The sequence below is a fragment of the Cordyceps javanica genome, chromosome 1 (genome assembly GCF_051103115.1).
Source record: "Cordyceps javanica chromosome 1, complete sequence".
Lineage (NCBI taxonomy): Eukaryota > Fungi > Ascomycota > Sordariomycetes > Hypocreales > Cordycipitaceae > Cordyceps > Cordyceps javanica.
Genome location: NC_139295.1, coordinates 3489631 through 3513961, shown reverse-complemented (window position 1 = coordinate 3513961; position 24331 = coordinate 3489631). Strand labels below are relative to the sequence as shown.

General features: G+C 54.2%; 9 protein-coding genes across 9 annotated transcripts; 5 read left to right on the top strand and 4 right to left on the bottom strand.

Annotated features, from left to right (window-relative positions):
* Positions 1-508: 508 nt before the first annotated feature.
* Positions 509-2029, top strand: V2A60_001066 (uncharacterized protein; the record flags this gene model as incomplete). The annotated part of the gene is made up of 2 exons (XM_083252431.1): positions 509-645; positions 694-2029. The coding sequence occupies 2 exons, from the start codon at positions 509-511 to the stop codon at positions 2027-2029; spliced, it is 1473 nt and encodes a 490-aa protein (XP_083108557.1).
* A 393-nt stretch (positions 2030-2422) lies between these two features.
* On the bottom strand, positions 2423-2945 carry V2A60_001065 (60S ribosomal protein eL36; the record flags this gene model as incomplete). Its single annotated transcript, XM_083252430.1, has 3 exons — positions 2423-2503; positions 2562-2744; positions 2889-2945. 3 exons carry the CDS (start codon positions 2943-2945, stop codon positions 2423-2425), a joined length of 321 nt encoding a protein of 106 aa, XP_083108556.1.
* A 1917-nt stretch (positions 2946-4862) lies between these two features.
* V2A60_001064 (uncharacterized protein) lies at positions 4863-5759 on the top strand (the record flags this gene model as incomplete). The annotated part of the gene is made up of 1 exon (XM_083252429.1): positions 4863-5759. One exon carries the CDS (start codon positions 4863-4865, stop codon positions 5757-5759), a length of 897 nt encoding a protein of 298 aa, XP_083108555.1.
* A 173-nt stretch (positions 5760-5932) lies between these two features.
* Positions 5933-7000, bottom strand: V2A60_001063 (GIY-YIG nuclease family protein; the record flags this gene model as incomplete). Its single annotated transcript, XM_083252428.1, has 1 exon — positions 5933-7000. The coding sequence occupies one exon, from the start codon at positions 6998-7000 to the stop codon at positions 5933-5935; it is 1068 nt and encodes a 355-aa protein (XP_083108554.1).
* Positions 7001-9376: 2376 nt separating this feature from the next.
* V2A60_001062 (uncharacterized protein) lies at positions 9377-10049 on the top strand (the record flags this gene model as incomplete). Its single annotated transcript, XM_083252427.1, has 2 exons — positions 9377-9750; positions 9884-10049. The coding sequence occupies 2 exons, from the start codon at positions 9377-9379 to the stop codon at positions 10047-10049; spliced, it is 540 nt and encodes a 179-aa protein (XP_083108553.1).
* Positions 10050-10350: 301 nt separating this feature from the next.
* On the top strand, positions 10351-11478 carry V2A60_001061 (Alpha/Beta hydrolase protein; the record flags this gene model as incomplete). The annotated part of the gene is made up of 1 exon (XM_083252426.1): positions 10351-11478. One exon carries the CDS (start codon positions 10351-10353, stop codon positions 11476-11478), a length of 1128 nt encoding a protein of 375 aa, XP_083108552.1.
* Positions 11479-13211: 1733 nt separating this feature from the next.
* On the top strand, positions 13212-14413 carry V2A60_001060 (14-3-3 domain-containing protein; the record flags this gene model as incomplete). The annotated part of the gene is made up of 5 exons (XM_083252425.1): positions 13212-13223; positions 13395-13402; positions 13474-13827; positions 13886-13973; positions 14036-14413. The coding sequence occupies 5 exons, from the start codon at positions 13212-13214 to the stop codon at positions 14411-14413; spliced, it is 840 nt and encodes a 279-aa protein (XP_083108551.1).
* A 1329-nt stretch (positions 14414-15742) lies between these two features.
* On the bottom strand, positions 15743-16225 carry V2A60_001059 (uncharacterized protein; the record flags this gene model as incomplete). Its single annotated transcript, XM_083252424.1, has 1 exon — positions 15743-16225. One exon carries the CDS (start codon positions 16223-16225, stop codon positions 15743-15745), a length of 483 nt encoding a protein of 160 aa, XP_083108550.1.
* Positions 16226-20458: 4233 nt separating this feature from the next.
* Positions 20459-24230, bottom strand: V2A60_001058 (SacI homology domain-containing protein; the record flags this gene model as incomplete). Its single annotated transcript, XM_083252423.1, has 3 exons — positions 20459-21470; positions 21523-21742; positions 21791-24230. The coding sequence occupies 3 exons, from the start codon at positions 24228-24230 to the stop codon at positions 20459-20461; spliced, it is 3672 nt and encodes a 1223-aa protein (XP_083108549.1).
* Positions 24231-24331: the final 101 nt, after the last annotated feature.

The window sequence follows — 24331 nt, the reverse complement described above, 5'->3', positions numbered from 1 at the left end:
TGGGTTTGCAGACAGAGGCGCTCTGCCAGATGGTCTGCGATGCCGATTGATTTGATGAGCCGGGAGAGGGCGAGGTTGAATGCAGCTCTCGCGGTTTGATGAAGCTAGAGCTTCCCCAGCAGGCACAGCCAGATCAAGCATAGGTAGCGCAAGGCAACACGACTGGCGCGGCCGGACCGGCAAATCCCCGCCTAAACCAACCACGTAAGCAGGCGCCCGCACTGTGGCTGCCTGCGAGCAGCAAGACCACTGACACAGCGCTGGAGTGCGCTGGAGTGCTCTGAAATTATAGCGGGCTATGATTTTGGTTGCTCAGAAGCGCCAAGCTTGTACCGCCACTTACAACCCCACGTCAAGCTTCCCAGCTGCCTGCGGATTGTTCGAGAAGGTCGCCACGGCTTACTGTTGCATCTCGCCAGTGTGCTCTGTCGCTTTCGACTTATAACACCTATTCTTCGCGAGAAAAAGGCTGTGATTGCTCTGCATCGATTAACAAATCCATGTTGCCATGTCGACGCATGTCGTCGTAATCGGCTCAGACCTGCGTCGTGCTACGATCAAAGTCACGCCAGGTACCTATCTGATAGATGTATTGCAGGAAGCTTGCAAGAAGCTCAGTATCTCAAGCGAGAGATATATACTCAAGTGGGCATTCTCCTCAGAAAGATATCTCGTCCGTTGCTGACCGCGCAGACACAAGCAAAAAACTGTCGACCTCACTGTGCCCTTTCGCACTTCTGGTCTCGTCGGCGGCGCCAAGCTCGAGCTCGTCCAAAAGTCCAACACACCTTCAGCTGTGCAGATCGGCCTGCAGCTGCCCCAGCCCGAGGCCAAGGAGGTCCCCGGTGGCCGCCTGATCAAGAAGCTCCCCTCGGACCTCACGCTATGGGGCGTGCTGCGGCAGCTGGAGAGCGGCGACGCGAGCGCGGGGCGCAACATCAACATTACGGCGCGGGGCGTCGCCAGGACGAGCGCCGGCACCGCGTCCGGGTCGGGCCAGTTGTACTACGAGTCGCCCGTTCTCAACATTATGGGCCGCGACTACACGACGTTTGAGGACTTCCAGAAGACGCTGGCGCAACTGGGACACAACTCAGGCAGCGTGCTGATACGACTAACGTTCAAGACGACGGACCAGACCCTGTTCGAAGCCATGGAGCAGATCAGCCAGTTTTTCAAAGAGACAAGAGAGGAACCAAGTGTACCTGCGCCGCAACCACTTGCGCCAGCGGCACCTGAGGAAGCACCGTCTGCACCGGCTCCGGATACAACAATGGCTGACGCACCATCCGCTGCGCAAGAAGCCTCGGAAACAATACCAGCACTAACAGTCACTGCCGCATCAGAGCCAAAGGATCCCTACGAGCCTGTCAATGTCTACCTAGCCCCATCAAATAGCACGCCAGCCGCGGCGCTGGCACCTACGGAAGAATCCGACTTTACCCCCACAGTTGCGCACGCCAAGCTTCATCAGAGCCAGCTGCAACAAAACGCCCGCAACAAGCGCTTGCTGTCAGACAAAGAGCTCGAAGAAAAGGCGGCAGACGAGCAGGCTCGCGTCGCCGCCATCAAGTCGGTGCTTATCAAGGTACGCTTCCCGGACAATACGAGTGGCGACTGGGAAATCGACCATACATCGACTGGCGCCTTTCTGTACGGCGCTGTGCGGCACGTCATGGCCGACCCGGCGCTGGCGTTCCATCTCGTGCTGCCTGGGAGTAGTGGGAAGAACGTTATCAAGGACGACGCTGGCCCCAAGCACAACCTCATTGCCGGCTACAAACTGCAAGGCCGGGTCCTCATCAACCTGGTGTGGAACGACGAGGTGCCGCCGGCGAAGCGCAAACTGCCGTTCCTCAGGGCCAATGTCGCAAAGCAGGGTCAGGCGATCAAGATACCAGAGATGCCAACGTATGAAGCAGAGGAGCCGGTGCCAGCGCCGAAGAAGGAGGGCGGCGAGACTAAGAAGGAGGGTGATGGCAAGGGAGGCTCCAAGGTACCGAAATGGTTAAAGTTGGGTAAGAAATAGCAATGCATGGATGCATCAACGGCGTTTTGTTTTTACTGTTAGACCAACTTCACAAGTCTTATTTCAATATCACATCGTTGAATCCTATCACACCGGAACAGCGCCCAGATGTTGATCGTAAAAGTGGTGGTATTCAGCGCATGTCTTCTGTACAATGCGGCAGATGCCTATGTAGCCCGACCGAACTCGATCAAATCCGTCCAAGCCGTTTTTTGTTGTAAATCCCAAAATGAAAATCCCACGCCGTTACAGTTTAAAAAAGTTTTCATTTCATATGCTTCCGGGGCTTTTGGTGGTGTCGGGTGTCGCCGAACAGACTATCGTTCCGTAGGCGTACTCCTCATCGTCCGCGTCCGTCTCCCTCCATCGTTTTCCCTCACAAGCAGAGATAATTTAGTGAGCGGTACGGCGGGAGTCGGCAATGACGCGCTGGAGCTCGTCGACCTTTCTCTTGGCACGGCCAAAGGTACCGAGCTGTGCGATGATGGTTAGCAGACTTCCCTTGTGCAGCTGGGATCTGGGAACGACGTACTCTCTTCTTGGCGAGCTTGCGGGCGCGCTTGTCGCGCGAGTTGCGGAGGAGCTCGATAACGCGGCGCTCGTAGGGAGCGAGGCCAGCGACCTCCTTGACGACCTCGCGGACGAAAGCGGTGCGCTTGCTGAGGTGGCCCTTGGTGCGGGAAACACGGGGCTTGACGACGCGAGCAGTGGTCTTCTATATTCGGTGGAAAAAGTCGGATGTCAGCGTCCATCGTCTGCAAAGAGAAGGGGGTTGAGAAGCGCCCTTTCAACTCCCGTGAAGAAAAGCTTCTTTGCAGAGATCCTCCACGAGGTGAGAGCATCATGACAAAACACGTACGTGACCCTTGTTCAGGCCAACGGCGAGGCCGGTCTTAGCAGTGGCTTCCTTGGCCATTTTGTATGATATTCCGTCGGTCCGGGGGGTGGTTGGTTGTCGAAGGAACTTGTCGTCGGTCGGTGGTTGAGGGATCGCAAAATTCGAGGGCTACCTGGGGAACTCGAAATTCGCAGGGTGGTGTGGGGCGAATAGATTTTTCGAAATTGTGCGTCACGTGCGCAGGGTAAGCGAGTGCTCTGATGGGTGAAATCAATCTGTTATCTTATCGCTATCGTAGCCCGATAAGAAACTCCAAAGGTGTACAGGCCAAAATTAACATCACTGTATGTGAAGAATCGCCAAGAAATCTGTTCTTTCAGCATAGATAGATCGATCTTTTTGTCGCTATCGACTGCTCTACAGTGCACCCGTCAATGCATTTGACAACATCTTGGCTGTGAAAGAGCATGCCGATCATGCCCTGAAACAAAATGGAGTGAAGTATCAGTAGCACTTGCAATAAACCTCCGAAATACCCATGTATCACCAATAATTTTCACCTTAAACTCCAATGCCGCATTTGGACCTAGTTACGATAGTAAGTGTCCTACACCAGGATGGTTGTGGGCAGAACTCTGGCAGCACAAGAGCTCGATTGCGTTGTATGAGGGCATATTTATTATTCGAATTCTCTTTTACACACAACGTGAAGTTAGCTTCTAGACTCGCGGCTGCCACTTGCACTGCATTTCTAGATGCGCATGAAAACATTGGTTCTGGTACAACCCATATGTTTTGTTCGAGAACATGGCTTCATGCTGCTCGCACAACGTTGAAATCGCCGGACGCAGCACCCTGATCAGGTAAAACTTGCAATTCTGCCAACTGTATGTGGCACCAAGCCTCGGATTCTATTATGATGAGGGTACCATAGCCATGATGGGCGAGAATTTTGAAACCGTCAATATTGGTGTTGAAATGTCAGTAAATAAAGGCCTCGTCCTCGTCCTCGCGCTCCGCCCGCGGCCGTAATGAAATTCGGCAGTAATCCCCATCCCACCACTAAGTTGCTTTCGAGCATGTGCTGGAAGAGACATCGCTCGAGTTTGACAAACAGATAGTGCGTCCTCCGATGCACTACATATTCTATTGGGTATCGATTCAGAGTGTCCTATAAGTAGAACATAAATGGTGGCTTGTACTACAACTGCGTGGGACAGGTCCTCTCGCACCATGGCTTTAACAAATCCATCAGTACCCTCAACATAAAGCTACCGCGTTGACGCAATAGTGCATTCACGACAACACAAGGGCTACTGTCACATAAGTTCTTGAGACGATGCCGTGCAGGTCGTGGGATTTGCCGTACTGAAATTTTCTCGCCGACTAATATGACATGGGAAACGGCAACGACGCCCATCACATGGCTGCTCCATACTGGTAACGCCAAGCCAGTGAGAGAACTGGCGTTCCTCTGCATCTGACAAATTCTGCATATTTATTTATCATGCGATGGAATCTATTGATGAAAGGTGGATACGTGTCACAGAGAGCTGACCAAAATTAGCTTCGCTTGCAGTGTTGCTCGCTTGGTGTGCCCGTTTTTTCATAATACGATTGCTATCAACCACTCAGATGTTATTACTTGGGTCGACTGACTTGCAATATAAACTGTGCTACACTCGTACCAGGACGCACCACCTGCGTAGCTACAAGCACAAATATGAACCAATGGACGAGCCACCCAGCTTTCCGGTACCAGCTCTTCAGCGGCGCAACCACACAGTTCTTTTCTTGTCCCACTGCCAAAGAAGCTGAAACTGTAGGACCGTCCCCAATAGTGAAGCTGCTACAAGTCCCTAGACCCCGATTTCTTGTATGTCGTGAGACTATAAATTGACTCCTTCTTCCTTCAGTGACAACAGTGCCGACTGATAAAGTACACATGCGAAAAGAGAAAGGCAACTTACATGATAGCAAACTGAGCTCCAGGGAATGTCGCCGGAATCTACATTGGTGTTTGAAGGGGACTATGCCGTGCGTAAGCGCGGGTTCGCGCATCTCTTGCGGATGGAAGTGGAAGCCATCTATTACATCAAGACGCACATACCGACGCACATCCCAGTTCCGACCATCATCGGGTTTTGCCTGGACGAGCAGGCGAAAACCATTGCGAGGGTGGAAGAGAATTACATTCGCATGAAGAAGGTGGCCGGCCAGCGTCTCGACGCCGCCTGGCCCACCATGTCGCCGGCCAGCCGCGCGCGGACGTGCCAGCAGCTGCGGACCTACCTGGAGCAGCTGCACGGGCTGGAGCCGGAGCCGGGGACGTCGCAGGTGCGGGCCATTTCGGGCGGCGCGTGCTACAACCACCGCAAGAGCGAGCCGCCGAGCCGCGCGCCGTCGCTGACGTTGACGTCGGCGGCCGAGTTCCGGCGGCCGTTCCTGTGGCGGCCGCACGCCGACGTCGCCCGGTTCCAGGCGTCGCTGCCCAACCACCTGCAGGCGCGGCGGCCCGAGGCGGCGGAGCGGTTGCGGCGACGGTTCGTCGCGGCGGCCGGGCCGGGGACGGGAATGGGGGCGGCGGCGGCGGGGGACCAGCAGCAGCAGCCCCCCCGGCGGCGCGCGTGCTTCGCCCACGGCGACCTGTCGTGGGCCAACATTTTCGTCGACGAGGCCACCGGCGACGTCACGGGCATCACCGACTGGGAGACGGCCGGCTTCTGGCCCGAGTGGTGGGAGTACTACATGGCGCTGCTGGGCCCGCGCGGCGAGCAGAGCTGGTGGCGCCAGGTCGTCGTCAGCATCATGAGCGAGTATCCGGTCGAGGTGGCAATCATGGCGGATATAGAGTCGATGACGGCTGAGATAGCTCGCGAAGAGGCTGGGTGAATAGTAGTACTTGCCACATATGTAAGCTCTACAGAAGCTCTATACCGATACCGTATGTTAACACGCCCGGTCCTCTACGGTACAATCCGCGCAGTGTTCAAAACAAAGATTAGATTTCATTAGCATGGACATCGTTAGATCAATAAAATTACAATTTCGTCGATTCCTCCCCTTCACTGCTTGGCCGTAAAGCGCTCCCAGCAATCGGGATCGGTGCAGTCAACATCCCGCAGCTTCTCCTGCCACTCCGCATTGAGCGTCCCGTCCTTGCCGTACGGCGCGTGCTCCATCCATTCCGCCCAGAGGCCGATGACCTTGTTGGCCTCGTGTAGCCGCACGTCAAAGAACTCTTTGTGGGAGCCCCCGCAGCCGGGGCACTGCTCCTCGCGCTTGCGGCATGCCCAGAGTTGCGCGTGCACCAGACGCTCCACGCGCATGTACAGGCTCGCTTCGGTGTGGCTCATCCGCTTGGCGTCGTAGCCGCACCGCCGCTGCCAGTCCTTGATGCGGCGGTCGAGGTCGGCTGTGAAGCCAATCTTGAGGTGTGGCCGCCCGTGACCGCCCGCCGCGTCGGCGTGCTTATAGATGTAGACGACGCCAGGAGTGGAGAGGGACTTCTTCTCGTGCTCTGAGAGAGGCTTTCCGATAATGCCTTTGATGGCTTTGTTAATCTGTTTTTGGGTGCGTAGCTTGCCGTATGGAACAAAGGTATGCAAAGGTTTGACCTCTTCCTGTGCTGTCGTGGCCAAGCTTGAAAGGTCCGAGTCTTCATCAGACTCGGATTTTGTAGTCTCTTCGGGGTAAAACGCTGGTACTGCATACGTGTTGATATAGTTTGACTCGGACTTGAATGCTGTGCTGTTGGTCGAGCTCAAAGTTGTGCCGGGGTTGGCTGAGGATTCGGCTACTGCATGACGCATCTCCGCCTCTTCAAACGCTTTTTTCCATGTGCGCAGAAGCTCGTTGCCCTGCTTCTGATGCCCATATCGCTCTCCCTGGCATAGAACTAGCTTTGACAGACGCTCGAGGAGCAGTTGGGCAGCACCCCAGCTCCCGGCGGCCACAACATCGTCGAGCAGCTGTTGGATGCAGACCCTGTTGACCTTGTTGATGGGCTTCGTACAGCCTTTGCTCTTTGAGGTGTGCCCAATGCACCGGAGGGGCTCCTTGGCGGAGACATGAAGTGCCTCGCACAGCTTATCGGCCGAGTTGGGCCAAAGGAATGGAGAAGTGGCGTGCATATTGATCGTGGAAACCGTGGCAACCGAGTTTAATGATGGGCGGGAATATCGCCAGAATGGCGGGGATTTCTACATTAAGTAACCATCGGGGCGAGGCTGAATACATCTGCAACTATAAACTATCGTCATGGCGAGGATATTTTTATCACTCTGCTCCAGACACAGCCTGCATACTACAGGTCATCAGCCTCGACGCAGTATGCAGCCACACTACCACACTACATGCAGCCTCGAGCACTATCCCGGCGAGAGCTCGCACCGTCTTGAAAAAGAGACAATTCATGCAATGAAATCTGGTAAATTACGGGCATTGAGTCTCGAACGACGACGGGATTTTAGATACTACATTTCACTGAAGCTTTGATGAATCGCTGTGACCAACGTTGCGCTCTCGTCCCCTGAGTTTAAGCGCCGTCGGGGTTGGGTCGGAATGAATGCATGCATGCATCCTCCTGCAGCCACATTGAGGCGGAGCCGACCATAGTTGGTGACCAATTCTGACAATGGCTTGTTCGTCGCGAGCCAAGGGGACTTTTGTAACCATCAGGGTCAGGCCGCAGGTTGCCCTGCCTCGCTGTACAAGCTACTGCAAGAGCTGTCCCCATGACCAGAGCGGCTTTCGTCCACCAGTATCCGTTCTAGTGATTCGGAATGGATTATATTAGGGGTTGGGTGACCTCGCTGTACAAGCTACTGCAAGAGCTGTTCCCATGACCAGAGCGGCTTTCGTCCCCCAGTATCCGTTCTAGTGACTCGGAATGGATACATTAGGGAGGGGTTGGGTGACCTCGCTGTCTTCGAGGCGGCCTCTGGGTAAAATATCCCGACTACTTTGCCGCCTCCGTAGTGCTTCGCGCCTTGGTAGTCGACCGAAAATGCAGACCTGCGTGCTCTGTACTACGATGCTACTTGCACAACTCCAAAGGCATTGAAAAATGAACCAAAACCAAAAGTATCGCCGTATTGTGACTTGGTGTTCGCCCACCACGGAGGAAATCTATAGCGTCGGCATTACACACGAGATGGACAGCATCGCAGATGATAGGGATGCATCCGGCTGCGACAACCTCGGTCCAGTAGTGCTGGAAGGATAGACCAAGGTTTGATTCCATGTTTTTCAAGTACACATGGCGTTTGGCCGCAGAACCACCTCGGGTATATTTCGTGACGCTTGTGCCTGAATCTCCGTTGAGCGGCTGGTGACTATTCCCGCACCATTGCCGGAAGATCGCGGGAGAGGGCAGATGTTCGATCTCGCTGTCAGGACACATGACTTGCAAGGTTCTTTTATCATTGAGGACTACATCTATCTATTGCCTGCTTCGCATGATATACCCCCGCAGCGTGCTCCATTACAGGCGATGCTGAGTCTATCGCAGTCGAGTCCGCCACGACTACCACTTTGTCCGACCCTGGGCACCATCTGATCAAGACAAACTTACCGGTGAGCGATAGCTCGGGTATCGCAACGCAGGGGGTGGGCAGCAGGAACACAATAACGCCATGACAGATTTATCCTAGTCGAGACGAAAGTTTGCACAAAGGATATGACGTCAATCTAAGTGCTGAATGATGGGGACTCGGCCCATGCATCCACTTGGTCTGCGATCGTCGCTTTTTCAACTTTCCTACGAGGTTTGAATTGAGGTCCCTGACCGTCAGACTCTACCTTCGATAAGCTCGGTAACCACTTCTAAGGTGTGTAGCCAATGAACAAAAACGGCTGCAGGAAGTCGGATGTTGCACCGGTGAAGCGAAAGCAGCAACGCTCGTAGGGCCGCCATCCCATCATCTATCACGATACACGGACGGATGCCGGCAGAATTGTTACGAATTCATCCCAGATCCTCGTGTTCACGACCCAGCACTGAGGCCGCTGCCTGTGCACGGTGGCAGTGCTTGTTTGCCTTTCGGGTGCTCTGGCAGTGGCCCGCATTGTCCAGCCCGAATAAGCAATGATGTCTCGGTGGAACTTGGGGCCCCCAATGTTCTGACTGGTATGTATGCGTCTCTGCCTTGGTTGCTTGGGGGGGAAAAAGAGGGCAGAAGCAAAGGCGAGCCCAGGAACGAGCCAACCACCAAAAGATGAAACAAGGGGATCGGCGGTGATCGTTGGGTTGGGCTGGAGTCTAAAAAGTCTATCAGGGGCGGCTCGTTCTCTATGTGGAACCTGCCCTTGAACAATTTAATAAATGCTCTTGCCCTTTCGCTATTTATCATCTGGCATACAGTAACCGAGAAACATCTCATTTACTCTTCATCTTCTCCGACTCTGCAACTCTGGTCACCTACGCCATCTACACCAGATTTCCACCACCGCACCACCACCACCACCACCATCACCACCGTCATCATCATCACCACAGCAACTTCAAGATGCGCCTCCTCAGTCTTGCCGTCGCCGCGCTGCCCATCGTCGCCGCCGCCGCCGCCTACACCGCGCCCCCGATGATGCTCAAGGCCGCTCAACAGCAGGGCTGCAACCTGCCGCAGGGTTTCCAGGTTCGCGACTTTGCCGGGCATGCCAACGGTACCGACGACGCGCCCGCGCCGTCCTTCTTCACCTTTGCCTATGCCGACAACTCGACGAGCGTCGAGACGAGCTGCCAGCTCAACGCCACGTCGACGTCGACGACGCCCGAGGGCCTGACGCCGCGCTTCGCCTGCGAGAACCGCGACGTCAAGTTCATCTGGACACCGTCGAACAAGCAGCTGACACTTGTCGAGCGAGCTTGCCGTTCTCCTCAGGGGTGAGTTTTGTCTTTCTTTTTCTTTTCTTTTTCCCTTTTCTTCCTTTTTTTTTTCTCCACCTCTGCACTTTATGGATTGAAAAGCAAAGATGAAAAAGAAAAGAAAAAGAAAACAACTGCTGATCTTTCACAGAACTCCCCTCTATGAGGCCTCTGGTACCATCATCATCTCGGCTCCCTGCAAGGGCGGCAGCTGCACCGCCAACGCGACAGAATACCATGGCGTCTTTTCCAGCCTCCAGCCTGTCCGAGACCCGACCAGCTACAAGATGGCCTATGAAATGATGGAAATTGAGTAAATAATACGACCTGAACGATTCAAAAACAGATAGACTTTTTTTTTCTTCATTCAAAAAATTAATAGAGTACACGACACGATGCAGTGGTGCCCCTCCCGTGCCTTTTTTTAGTGTTTGATGGCGCTAGTAACCCCAGATTATTTAGGCCCACCTCAACAGCCCAATCCTCGTGATCATGCCCTTTCTTGTTTGAAGTCATCCCCAACATCCTACGCTTCGAATTTCTTTCTTCGCCCTATCAATAAACCAAGACACCGGCATTCAATCTTGCAGTGACGGCGGGCCGTCAGTGTATCAAAGAATGTTGTCCATACTGATTGCGTGCTTGCTGCACGTCACCGCTGCTGCGCGGCAGACCTCCAGTGTGTCGGCTGGCCTGTTTGCATCGCTCGAGCGTCTGGCGCGGCTCGTTGACATCTCCTACTGCATCGGCAGCACGGGCATCAGCAAGCCATTTAATTGCCTATCGCGATGCACCGAGTTTCCCAACGTGACGCTGTCCAAGACGTGGAGCACCGGCCTTTTCATGACCGACAGCTGTGGCTACATTGCCGTCGATGAGACGCCGGCCACCGCCGGCGTCGCTGTGGACTCACACGGGGCAATCATTGTCGCCTTTCGTGGCACCTACAGCATCGCCGACACCGTCATCGACCTCAGCACCGTACCCCAGGAATACGTGCCATACCCCTCGCAGGGCGACGGGCCAGCGCACAAATGCACCAACTGTACTGTGCACATGGGCTTCTTCAAGGCATGGGAGGGTGCCAAGGAATCGGTCGTTCCCGAGCTCATGCAGCTACGGAGGATGCACCCATCAAAACCAATCCATCTCGTCGGCCATAGTCTTGGGGGTGCCGTGGCGTGCCTGGCTGCTCTAGAGCTCAAAACGAGTATGGGCCTGGACAACATTGTCGTCACGACATTCGGCGAGCCGCGCGTAGGCAACGATGGGCTTGTTGACTTTATCGATCGTGTGTTCGACTTGAACGACGCGACCAACCTGGAAAAGCGCGGCTACCGACGACTAACGCACACAAATGACCCTGTGCCGCTACTGCCGCCGGGGGAATGGGGATACAAGTCGCACGCTGGCGAGATTCACATTACCAAGTCGGATCTCGCGCCGAACGAAGAGGACTTGCAACTATGCCTCGGCGATCATGACGAAAAATGCAGCGCTGGTCAAGACAGCACTTCCCAGACCCTAGCACGCTTGACGGCGTTTTATGAAAGCGTGGCGACAAGTCCACTACGGAAACGGGGGTTTCCCACGCGGCTCAAGTTGTGGCAGCTGTTTTTCGCGCACCGAGATTACTTTTGGAGGCTGGGACTGTGTTTTCCGGGTGGTGATCCGTTTGACTGGGGTCGCGGGAAAGTGTCTGAGTTGGACATGGTGGACATGGACATGGAGAACCAAGAGTTGTGAGTACCACGGGAATGGGCACAGGTCAGGAAACAGCGTCGGCGGCTGTGGCGTCCGTGACTGCAAGTGTCATGCGCTCGTATGTATGTAGTAGATTGTATCAACAGGCATTGATAAGAGTAATTTAATGAATGGTCCTTTGAGAATCAATCAGTTCGAGGCGCAGGCTCCGCATGCCACGCGATGATCTTGTAGCCATTCAGGTGCCAACAACGTTGAGGCGAAGAGACTATTGGGCGCGCTTGGTGGGACCCAAGTGAGGGGAAGCTGAATCACGACGGATGATGTACCTCTTTTTTGCTCTTCCAGGCTGGCATCACAGAAGAGGGGGGCCGCTGCAACCATGGCTCCTATTACAGGACTGGTTGATGGGAATTGTGACGGCATCACATGGTCGTGAGATGGTGCTCGTTGGTCTGGGAGAGGGTGGGAAAGCGTCGGGAAGAGTCGTGATGCAGGTATTGCATGCGAGGGCCAGGGCTGACAAGGCACTGGACGCCTTGGCGGCGACCGGAAGACGAGGACGAGGCCCAAAGAAGGGGAGGGAGGGGGATGGACCGAGCTAGGTAGGCGCCGGGGCGGGAGGAGTCGATGAGTTAGTTGAAAGCGTCACGGTCGACAGTGGTGGCCACTAGCCTGGGTGGAGTGGCAGTGCTGGTGAAACTAGACAAAGGCCACGAGAGAAAAGAAGAGAAAAGAAGCTCCAAGGCAGCCATCTTGTGCGACGGGGATACGTCGTCACATTTCGGGCGGTGCTGGTTATTGAGGGAGGGGTCAAAGGGAGCGGCGCTTGGTCTTCTTTGGTTGGTAAATTGAGGGTTTAAAGCTACCCCGCGATGATAGGAATGAGATAGGCACACAGACAAACGGGGAAGCAGGCGAGGAGATTACAGGCGGGAACGCCATGCACCACAGATCAGTGCAAAAAAAAGGAAAAAAGGAAAAAGAAAAACAAAGATAATAGGTAAACAAAGGGAAACAAAGATGGCAAGGAGTATACAAGCACAGACAAACAGACAAGGGAAAAGTCCTTGATCCAACCCATGCAAGCTTACGGTCCCTCCACGGATGCTGCGGCTTGGGTCCGGTGGCCATCACCGCCACGTCGACGATGGAGGTATCTCCTTGGTGAGTCCCACTGCTAAATGGTACCTGATGGAAGGACACGCGGAGAATGGAAGGGAGGTGAAGCGTGTAGAGCCCTGGGAGGGAGCGGGGGAAGTGGGAAGAAAAAAAAAATTCGCAAAATCAACAGCCAACTCCACTGTAGCAGCTGGCCTATCCTGCTGTTGCCTTTTATCTGACTTGATGGGCGGGCAACAGTGGGCGGTTTCCAGCGGGCAAAAGGCCCTGCCGGGACAGTTGCCAACGGCCCCGCCGCCAGTGAGTGAACTGAAAACCGCTGCGTATCAGTCAGGGCCTGGCTTCACACGTAGACTGTGCCAGTCTGTGATTCTCAACCAGCTTCCCGCCAGCACAACCTGGCCCTTGATTTCTTTCTACCCCCCCCTCTCTCCTCCTCCCCCCCCCCCAAGCGCCTAAAACCCAAGTTCAAATCTACCACTTATCCACATCAAAATATCAACACTCACTCTTCCATCCATCATTTCGCCTTGCCCCCCTAGTCATTTTTTGACTTACTTTCTTCTTCTCTCTTCTCTCTCTTGTTCATATACAAGCTTGTTGCGTTCTTTTCTCCATTCTGAATCTCTCTAGAACAACTCCTCTCTCTCAAAATGGCTACTGAGGTATGACTGCTCCGTTTGCGCTTCCCTGTCCCCCTCCTCCACCGCTCCAAGGCCCCTATCCCGTCAATGCACCGAGCCAACACGGGTCGGCCCTCTTAAGATGCTGCCCGTGGCTACTCCCGATAACCTCTAATAATCATTTACGGACACATGCTAACTCGTCTTTCCCAGCGTGAAAGGTTCGCCCTTCCTGGCCCCGCCGCCACCATGACCACTCCAACAACGCACACACTGCTAACACTTCCCACAGCAAGACCTTCCTCGCCCGCCTCTGCGAGCAGGCCGAGCGCTACGATGAGATGGTCACCTACATGAAGGAGGTCGCCAAGATTGGTGGCGAGCTCACTGTCGACGAGCGCAACCTGCTCAGCGTCGCCTACAAGAACGTCGTCGGCACCCGCCGTGCCTCGTGGCGCATCATCTCTTCCATTGAGCAGAAGGAGGAGTCCAAGGGCACCGACAAGCACGTCCCTACCATCAAGGATTACCGCCAGAAGATTGAGACCGAGCTCGAGAAGGTCTGCCAGGACGTTCTCGACGTTCTCGACGAGAGCCTGATCCCCAATTCCGCCACTGGCGAGTCCAAGGTTTTCTACCACAAGATGTGCGTGCCCCAGAATCGGAACCGCAACACTCGGCACCAGTCACTAACAACATCACAGGAAGGGCGACTACCACCGCTACCTTGCCGAGTTTGCCTCTGGCGAGAAGCGCAAGGTTGCCGCCACTGCTGCCCACGATGCCTACAAGGTGGGCTATCCCCTCAACCCCTCTCTTCCCTCCCTTTTCTCCCCAAACTAACAAGACCGCAGAACGCTACCGATGTGGCCCAGACTGAGCTCACCCCTACCCACCCCATCCGCCTGGGTCTTGCTCTTAACTTCTCCGTCTTCTACTACGAGATTCTCAACTCGCCCGACCGTGCCTGCCACCTCGCCAAGCAAGCCTTTGACGACGCTATTGCCGAGCTCGACTCATTGTCCGAGGAGTCGTACCGTGACAGCACCCTGATCATGCAGCTGCTCCGTGACAACCTCACCTTGTGGACCTCTTCTGACACGGCCGAGGCCGAGCCCAGCGCCGATGCCCCCAAGAAGGACGAGGCCGCTGCCGCTGCCCCCGCCGAGGCCGAGAAGCCCGCTGAGGAGGCCACTACGACCGAGCCCGCCGCCGCTGCCGGTGCTTCCTAAATCCGCACCATCCTTGGCCGGATTGGTGCGGTGCAGTTGACTCACGAAGAAACGGGTTGGCTGGTGCGTTTGCTTTTTTTGCAAATGGGTGGGTTAGAATTTATTATGGTTTCGGCTTGGGAGAGGAGCACGACCGTTCCTCGCGCCTGGCTGTGTCTACAGTCATGGCAAAAAAAAAGACAAACGTTACCTCCATCGTCATGGTCTTGCCATGGGTAATTTTTTTGTTTCTTTCTTTTTCCCATCATGGCTGCTTTACTGAAATGAGTTGACCCCGATCCGGAATTCTCTTATGGATCTTATCTCGTCTTTTACTTTACGGAAATGTTGTTTCTGCTGCACTCTTGTTAAACTCCCCTTTCTTTGTTGTTTGTTGTTGTTACTCTTTTTTTTCCCCACAGTTTCTGCAGTGGCCTCCGGCGTACCTCTTTTGACCAGCTGTCGTTGCGCAAGGTTGATGAGTCGACATGGAACCTGTTTGCGGAGGAGAGAAAATACCTGGACGGCACAGCCCCCATTGAGAGGGCTCCAGGCTCTGTTTCCCAGCAGGTTAAAGGGGACTCGGGATGGAACCGCAGTACATAAAAAATGGCAAAACATCTGATAACATGTGTTGGTGTATGTATGTGTCTGTTCTGTTGTCTGTGTGCGTGCGTGTTATGTGTGCATGTATGTTGTACTCGTTGGTGTTGCGTGATTTGTAACTTGTGATTTGCGATTTGCGATTTGCGATTTGCGATTGGTGTATCGTGACTCATTACATGGTTGAACATGTCAGCTTTGCCGAGTTGACGAAATGATGAAACCCGAGGCAAAAGGGCAAACTGTTACGGATCTATGGCCACGAAAAAAAAGGCGTTTGATGTACTGTATTGAAATGGGTTGTGGTACAGCTCAGTATGAAACATGACTGTAGAATTGTATAGCTAGTCGTTGTCATGAAAAAGAAAAAGTGACGAGGATATTAGATATGAGTTGTTTTTGTACAAATATGACAGAGGGTATATAATATGTTTTTTGCGAGAGAAAGAGGAGGTGAGTGAGAGTGAGAGTGAGAGAGTAGAAAGAGAGAACCACCAAGGAAGAAGAAAGTAGGTCGAGACAACGGCTCCCAAAAGGAAAACAAAACAAAACAGAAAGCAAAGCGCAAAGAAAGAAAAAGAGAAAAAGAAGATAAACTCCTGAATCAAAGGCGCCCGCAGTCTCGCCAAAGTTCATGACGGCGTGGAAATTATGATGCTGCTGCTGCTGCTGCTGCTGCTGCTGCTGCTGCTAATGAAGATGCTGCTGTAGTTGCAACACGTTGTTCTGTCCTTGCCCCCGCGCGCATCAATGCTGACGCTCCGTCCGTGACGGAAACGGAGCACCATCGGCATCGGCATCGTGTTGCTCGTCCTCGCGCGACGGCGGCGGCGGGGGCCGGTAGTCGGGGGAGAGCGTGGCGTACATGGCCGTCCTCGTCGGGCCCTCGTGCCCGGCCATGGCCGCCGCCGCCGCCGCCGCCGCCGGTGCTCCTCCAGGACCATCACCGCCTGCTCCCCGCCAGGGCCTCCAGGAGAGGCGGCGGATGACCTTGGCGAGGACCTGGCGGCCGCGGGCGAGGACGAGGGCGGAGCGCGAGGACGAGGACGAGGCGGCGGTGGTGGAGGAGGACGAGGAGCCGCCGTGGCGGGACGAGGCGCCGTCGTTGCTGACGTCGGGCTCGAGGGCGGCGGTGGCGAGCTCGACCTCGCTGCGCCAGATGAGGATGCGGTCCTGCTTGGCGGCGGACATGGACGACGGCGGAGGAAGCAGTTGCTCGGCGGCGTCCATTGCAATGTGTGTCGCTTGGGCGTGAAGGCGAGGGTGAGTGTAAGGGTGAGTATGTGTCGTTGATTTGTATAGAGCACAGGAGTTGGAGTATTTTTTGGAGGTAGGGATATATGTAGGTAAAGATATATACATGTATATATATATATATCGAGCCGTAGTAGGAGCAAGGTGAGTGAGACAAGGACTGAGTGTCGTCTGTCGAGCGTTCCTTTTCCTTTTCCTGGATTTTTTCGGGGCAAGAGAGCTTTCTCCTTTCTCCTTTTCTGATCAGGACTACCTGCTTCGCGATAAAAAGAACACTGAAGCAGGTACAAGAAGTTGGATTCTTCTTTTTTACCCACAGAGAGTGGGTTAGTGGTCGCGCCCGCGCCCGCAACTGAGCAATGTGTGATTGTGCAAAGATGTATACAGATGTATATACAAGAAAGTGAGCGCTGTTGGTCGCTGGCCGCTTGTCGCTGCTGGGTGCTTGCTTGCTCGCTTGCTTGCTGGTGCTCGGTCGTCTCTCTTTGTGTTTGGGGCGGCCGATGGACCGTGTGCCGAAAGCGGAACCTTGATCGTGTGTCCCAAGTGCGGTTTTCTTTGGGGCTGGGCAAGGGAAATGGGATGGCCAAGTCGATCGACACGGTTCCTCGGGGGAAAAAAAAGAAAAAAAAAATTCGTTGAGTGTTGGCAATTGATGAAGACTGTTTGGGAACGTGGATTGGAGAGGAACAGGTCTGCAGGAAAAAGAAGGAGGAGGGGGGGAAAAGAAAAGAAAAAAAGGTTCAACAATACAGTCGGGAGGGAGGAATACAGATTCGATGGGACAAGCCGCTTTTGAAGGTTGGCGTACCAGTAAGGGTGATTTTGGAGGGGTGGTGCTTTTGGGGGGATCCTTTTTAATGTAAATGGGGCAAAAGTCTTTTTTTTTTTTATTTCCCTGGTCTCTCTCTTCGGTTTGGTGCACGAGACCCCGTGTCAAAGGACAGGGGAAAATTGGAAAAAAAAAAAAGAATAAGCCAATTTATTTGTCGGCGTCGTAATCCGTAGTTTGCAGGGCGGCGGCCAGATTCAGGATAGCAAAAAAGTAAAAGTGGCAGCAGGCCAGGACCAGGGCAAGCCAAAGCAGGCCACCGCGGCGACGATGACACCCTCCTCCGCTTCCTGCTCGCCCGTCTCCCCTCCTCCACCCCCCTTCTGCTAGGTAGAGGACTACGGTCAGCAGCAACTCAGTAGTTGTTGGTATACTCCGTAGTCCGTACTGAGTAGACCTATTCGTGCTGGAGTGCAGACTACCGGGGGGGGCGCGGCAACTTGGCAAAAAGAGAGAGATACGCCACCACAGCAGCAGTGCTGAACTGGGTAGTCTGTAACTCGGCAGCAGCCAGGTCGGTTGTAATCCGTGACCTGTCCCAGCTGGACATGGCAATGATTCCTTAGCGCGTGGGCTGCTTGTGGTGTATTAACTTTGGTGGCCAAGTGGCTTTTTCCCTCGCAGAGGATAACAAATGCAGCGGCGAGCCGGCACTCATCAATGGGCAGGTGATGTGCTCGCGACTCAGGATAACCAGGTGCCAGCCAACCAGCCTATCAAGGCCATCAGGCGAAACGGGGCGGACCAAAGAAAACTGTTCGCCAAGGTAGCAGTGCACTAGCGTCATCGACTGAAGGTTGGTTAGACACCGGGGGCTGGGATGGGCTGGGCTGGGCCGGGCTGAGAGAGGGGACGTGATGGATGGAGACGCGGGACGTGGCGGCGGGTGTGGGCGAAAAAGAGATTGATTGATGCACAGAGGCCAAGGAGGATGCGCGAAGAAAAGAGAAGAGAGGGGTACGCATGACCAGATGGAAAATAGATTTTGCTGTGAGGAATACATATTATGTGTATCCGTACTCTGCGTATGATTTAGAAAAGAGGAAGAAAAAAAAAGGCAAGTGGTGAAAGTGGTGCCTGAAAAGTGAGGGGAAATCGCTTTTTGCCTGACAGAGAGCGAGAGGTACCAGTAAAAGGGTAAGCCAATACCAGCTTAAAAAGAAGAAGTTAAAGAAGAAACAAAAAGAAACAAAAAAAGAAAAATGGTCACCACCACATGAACTGAACTGGCTCCATCCCCTCCCAACTCGGTTCACACAATGATGCGGAATAATAGACCATGAATCAAGCCCATCTGGTCTTCATAGGGAACCAAAACCTCCCCCTCTGTTTGGCGGTGTACTGAGTACTGACACCAAAGAAAAACAAATCCTGGCTTCCACCACTGTACCCACTGCAAACTCGGCCGCCGTTTCTGGAACCTAAGTACTCAGTAATTTCCATTTGGCGGTGATGATGATGCTGATGAGGATGATGCAACAAACAAAGTGGCCGGGGGCAGGGGACGGGACATGTCAAACAGACTGACAGGGGAGGGGAAGATGGGGAGAAACAATTACGACATTTTTTATTTTTATTTTTATCTCTCTCCGTACTCTGTAAAAAGACAGACCACCAAACACAGATGCACGCGCACACTCATGCGCATACGCACGCATACGCACACACCACCAACACCACCACCACCATCGTGAGCTGTTGCGGAGCTTATCCCATCGTTTTGTATTCTCTCCTTGCTCATGGCGTGTGAATGTGAGTGGCGTGAGATGGGAAAAAAGAACCCATCGTATCATGAAAGGATGTCGAAAGAAATACGCCACCAAACGTCCCCCCCCCCTTAAAGATGCACGGGCTGCGAAAGCGCCCATCAATCACCAACCCTGCATCGAAACCGGCAGAGGCACAGAGACAACCCACACACACACATGAACCGATTTTAGAGCGGATATTGCCGTGCCGGGTACGGAGTACGGATGGGAGAGAGAGAGGGAGGGGAGCAATACTGATGGATGGACGTATGCACTTGGGACCCTTGCCTTTTCGGCCGGCAAGTTACTTGCACCTTTCTTACCAGTATCAGTACCATCTGCGCGAGCAGTGGGTGTGTGGCACGAGTATGTACATGAATACATATCAGTACAGGAGAGAGAGGGGGGAAAGGTCATGTACGATACTTACTATTATTTATGCGGCTCGTCTTTTCTATTCAATTATTTGTCTGTTGGCAGCTGGCTGCCTTCTCAGCATTACCACTCAGCCTTTCTTGACTACCTATGCGTCCATCCTCCAACGCAAACATGTACATGCACCCAGAAGGTGTCAAATCTTTTTCTTTTTCTTCTCTCTTTCTCTCTTTCTCTCTCTGCCTTCTCCGCTCCATCCTCCCGGCCGTCTCCTCGCCCCCCCCCGGCTTCCCGTCCCGCACGGCCCAGATTATTGGCGCAATGTCCCCAGGAGGCTGGGGGAAACTGCAAAAAATAAAATAAAACATAAAACATAAATATATATATATATATTCTTTTTTTTTGTGGATGCAAGCTGCACGCAGCCAGCCGGGGGGGGGGGGGAGCGGTGAACCTTTCAAAATACCGCCTTTTCTTTCTTGTCCAGTCATTTTCCCTTTCTCTCTTTCTCTCTCTTTGTGCCCGCCATTCAACAACTAGACACACAAAAAAGAAGAAGAAGAAGAAAAAAAAAACGTTTGCCTTGAGCGTGGGGAATGAACTGTAGGGGTGAGGGGGGCGCGGCATGCGGGCAACAAACACCCAACGCTGTTCGCATTCTACCCACGACGAATGCAGCAAAGCCAGTGAAAATTGAACAGATAGCTTGACAAGTACAAAAAGGCACTGTAAAAAATATTTTTGGTTCACAGCGATTCATTGCCGAACGACGAAAATAGATGTGGCTCTTGACACAAACCCCTAGATCTCTCCTCCACTTCAGCATCCGCTTCGCTGGCCCGGATCATCCCTTTATCACGGAACTTGTCTACCAAGGTACGAACCTACCGATACCTTCTGCCGTAGGCGTCGGCAATGTACGTCGTTGCATGTTGGCACCGGCACGTTTGCAGTTGGCACCTTGGCAAATACAACAACCGTTGCAATAAAGACGACGGCAAATACTTATTCATAACGACCGTCGCATTGCATGAATCTACAACCAACCAGCATCGTTGTACACACGGCAAGACGAACTCAACGGGCCATTCCTCTGCGTCATGGCGACACTAAAATGGCACATCCACATGATTGACTTTTTTGTATATTTTCTGCTGTAGATTTCTTCCCGCCCGGGAAAACGCCGCTATTTATTCGTAAACTCATAATTTTGGGTTTCACTTATACCCCCACCCCTTTTCCCCTCCCGCACTTCTATATCAGTGACTCTGTAGGCGGAGACAGCGGCTTCCGCGAGATCTCGCCCCTAGGAGGTAGTGGCGGTTGCTGCTGCTGCTGCTGCTGCTGCTGCTGTTGCTGCAGTGTCGGGCTCCGCCCTGCCACTGGCGACGACCCCGAAAGGTGCGCCGGCTTCCTCGCAATCGGCGGCTTGTTGTGGCTCCCGCTGCCGTCCCTGGTCAGCGACTGTTGAGAGGCAGACGACTCTGGCCGGGGTGGTAGCGACGACGACGGCGGCGGCGGCGGCATCGGCATCGCCGGCGATTGCTGCCCCATGGCCCTTCGTCGCGGCGGCGGAGGCGGTGGTGGCTGTTGACGGTCCGAGTCGGTGCTCCGCCGTGACGACATGGACGCTTGGTCATCCGCCACGGCCAGCCTGCCGACCTGTGCGGGGAGCCTGGCCACGTCAAACGATGGCGGCACCACCCGTCTCGACGGCGACGCGCTGGATGCCATCGGCATCGTTCCTGGCATCGGCACCTTTTCGTACGGCGAGCTCGAGAGGCTGCTCGCTGCTCCCGGCGAGGCGCGTGATACCGACACCCAATCGGGTTCGTCCGTACTCGGGAACGGGTTCGACGGCCGGTGCGGGTTGAGGCTCATCGGCTGACCGTTTTGACCGCTCGGGATCGCTATGTGCGCTCGCGCCGTCTGTCTGTTGTCTAGCCACCACTTCTGCCGATCCGAGCTGGCCGCGGGCAGCCCGGGCTCAAGCGGGTCGAACCCAATCAGGTCCTCGTCCTCCGTGTCCAGGTCGCCCGTAATGGAACCGCCCGTGTCGCTCAGCTCTGCCTTGCGCCGCTCGTACAGCTCTGCGCTGATGGCATCACGCCGTCGCTTGTTCACAATGCTGACCGTGCACTCAAACGTGCCGTACACGGGGCGATGGTCCGAGAAGCGAAGTGGTGCCGAGTTGTAACTGAGCTGCCGCAGGTTCGCGCCCCGTCGTAGAATGCGATCTGTCCATGCCGGAATTCTAGCCTTTTCACTGTACACTGTCAGGGAACGTGATAGTAAAACAAGGTGTGCAAGTGACGTACGAGCTGTCATATGTATCAGTTCCGACGTCAAATTTGTAAGTAGGCATAAAGTTAATACGCGCTTCCGAGTAAAACGGAAACGCCAGACCGGCAACCATCTGGAGATTTAATTGATCGTTTTCGTACAGCTTTGGCAGATTTTGCTGCTGCACCAGACCGCGCGCAATCTCGGGACCTAGCCCAATGCGATAGTTGAAATCACCAAGCCAAATAATGGCATCTACGTCTGTTAGTTTGCCAACTGGACTGGCCAAGGTAAAAGACGTACCATGATCGTCAATGCCACGATTCCGCTGAAATCGCAGCCCCTGGTGAATCGTTGCATAGTCTCTGTTTCTTTCGTCGTAGTTTGCAAAACCAGCCGCCAAGTGCGCCGTGACGAAGCAGATATGCGTATTGGCGTAGTCCAGCCGAATCGCCACCGCCCCCTTGTTGCCCGCCATGCCAGACATGCCCGTCTTTTTCACACTGCCCTCAACATTTTTTATATTGGGTAGGCTGGATGCCTTGACAAATATGCACAGTGCCGCGCCAACAAGCTGTCCGCTGCGCAAAAGCACGTACGGCTCGCCGCCAGTCCGGTCCTGGCGCTCGTTCAGGGCATTTTTGACGGCTTGCTCCCACAGATACTTGCGCGATGGGTCGCTATTCATGATCTGCTGCGGGCTAAGCTCGACAATTTCTTGAAAGGCCACCACATATATATCAGGAAGCTCCTTGCCAACATCTGGCGGAAACAGCCACGATGATAGATCCTGACCAATGCCTTCCGTTTTGCCATTGAGGTTGAAAGTGCCCACCCACAGATTAATGTTGGCAAAAGAAGTGTATTCATCGCTGCGCTTGTTGAGCTCGGCTGAGATGAAGTCGCTGATGGGATCAAAGAGGTGCACCGGCGCCTGTCCAATCAACCGGCCCAGCAACATGTCAATGGTAATTTGCCGTGACGGGTCGACAAAGTTGTTATGATAGAGCCGCTGAACCGACTTGCGCATGTCGGCCACAGCACCGGCAAGCGACATTTTTCCGTGGCGCGTGAAAGATGACTTGAGTGCACCCGTGCCGGCGTATATCTTGGACAACGAGTCGCCATTGTCCGCCCAAAGCGTCGAGTGCCGCATCCAAAAGTCAGAGGCAGCGTATACGCCGCGATGACCGAGAAACGCCTCCGCTGCCATTTGCGAAATGAGCGTCTGAATCAAGTTGGTTCGGTCTAGGCAGTCGAGACAGTTTGTGCGGAATACACCTTCTTGCTGCAGTACCACAATCATCCTCACGTCTTTGCTACGCAGATGCTTTTCGTCGTCGGCCTCCTCCGCTAAGAAGTAGGCGAACCCGTCGATGGAGTGCTCGATATAACGACGAATGTCGCGCGCAGCTTCGTACCCGCCAGGGCCTTTGGTCTCGGCGTGAAAGTCGTAGTGCGTCTGTCGCAGCATGGCATGGTCGTCTGTCCCACCCCCTTGACGGGCGCGACTCAGCGGACAATACTTGATGCCTGTCTTGTAGGCATTGCCCAGCTCGACCTCACCAGGCTTTGTGTCGCTCAGCAGGTTGACTATGTGTACCGCACTGTACATGCTTTCGAGCTCTTCGAAATGCTTATTAAAGGCAGGTTGTGTAGCATCTGCCGGCCTTGTTATGGTAAGTTTTTGTCGCCCTGGTATGAGATCAGCTGCCTGCTCCCAAAATACGGGAATAGAGCCACGGATCTGAACATATGAAAATATTGTGCCCGTGGCGCTCCAGAATATGGTTTCTGACTCGACAAAGTTGGCGACGTGGCCGTCGTCGTCAATACCGCGGGCATTGAAGCGAGTGCCAGCTCTGCGGCAAGACAAGCGAGAAATAAGTGTCAGATATGATGCCCGACCATTGTTGCCTTTAAGTGGCGAGGCACTCTGTGGGATCGTCATGGTCTTGCAGAACCCGCGTATAGCAGAAGTCAGAATTCGGGACTCGTCCAGCGCTTCCCGCTCATGTGGCAACAGTCGAGAACGAAACTTGACCAAAGGGCTAATCATGAACGAGTTCCACAAATACATGTCGTTGAAGCTGTCGATATGGAACGAGTCCGCATTGATTGGACGTTCTTGGAGTCTGTTCGTCACGTCAAAGTCGGTACTGTAATAGAACGAGCCATTGCTTAAAATCTTGCGCAGCTCATGGCAAGGATGCTCGATAACCACGTCGCGGTGGCTAAGGCTCTGGCCATAGGACTGCGAGCTGTATACTGAGGAGGCATCGGATGGGTCGGTTTCGTACGATTCGAGGGGCACAACATCATCGTACTCGTCGGTGCTGAGGCAGTAAAATGCCACGCTGACAATTTTTTCGACCGTCTCTCCCGGCCGCACAGTCGCCGTACGAGTCGCGTGGGTGATGACGGATAGAAAAACTTCATTGTTGGCGGTAATCAGGCCGAGGGTGCCGTAGATGGGCCGGTGCGTAAGCGGCCGATAGTCCCTCAGCAGCGTTTTAGTGATGGGTGCAAACTCGACCATGCACTTGGCGACAGCAGCCTTGTTGGTGGCCGGCAGCGACGTGTAGGACCCATTGGGGACGACGTCGCTGGCCGAGGCGCTGTATCGTAGAATGAGCGCGTGCGTCGACGAGACAATGGCGATAGCGCGGGAGGGGTGGTCGCGGATGTACAGCTCGCAGGATTTTTCGGGCGACGGCGGCTGCGGCGTCCACTGGTGGTCCATTGTCGTGGGACTAGAGAGCGCATCAACGCACGCCGAGGGACTACTGCTCAGGAGATGAGGACGAGATTCAGACGTTGCGCATGATTGATCGTTGGTGTTGA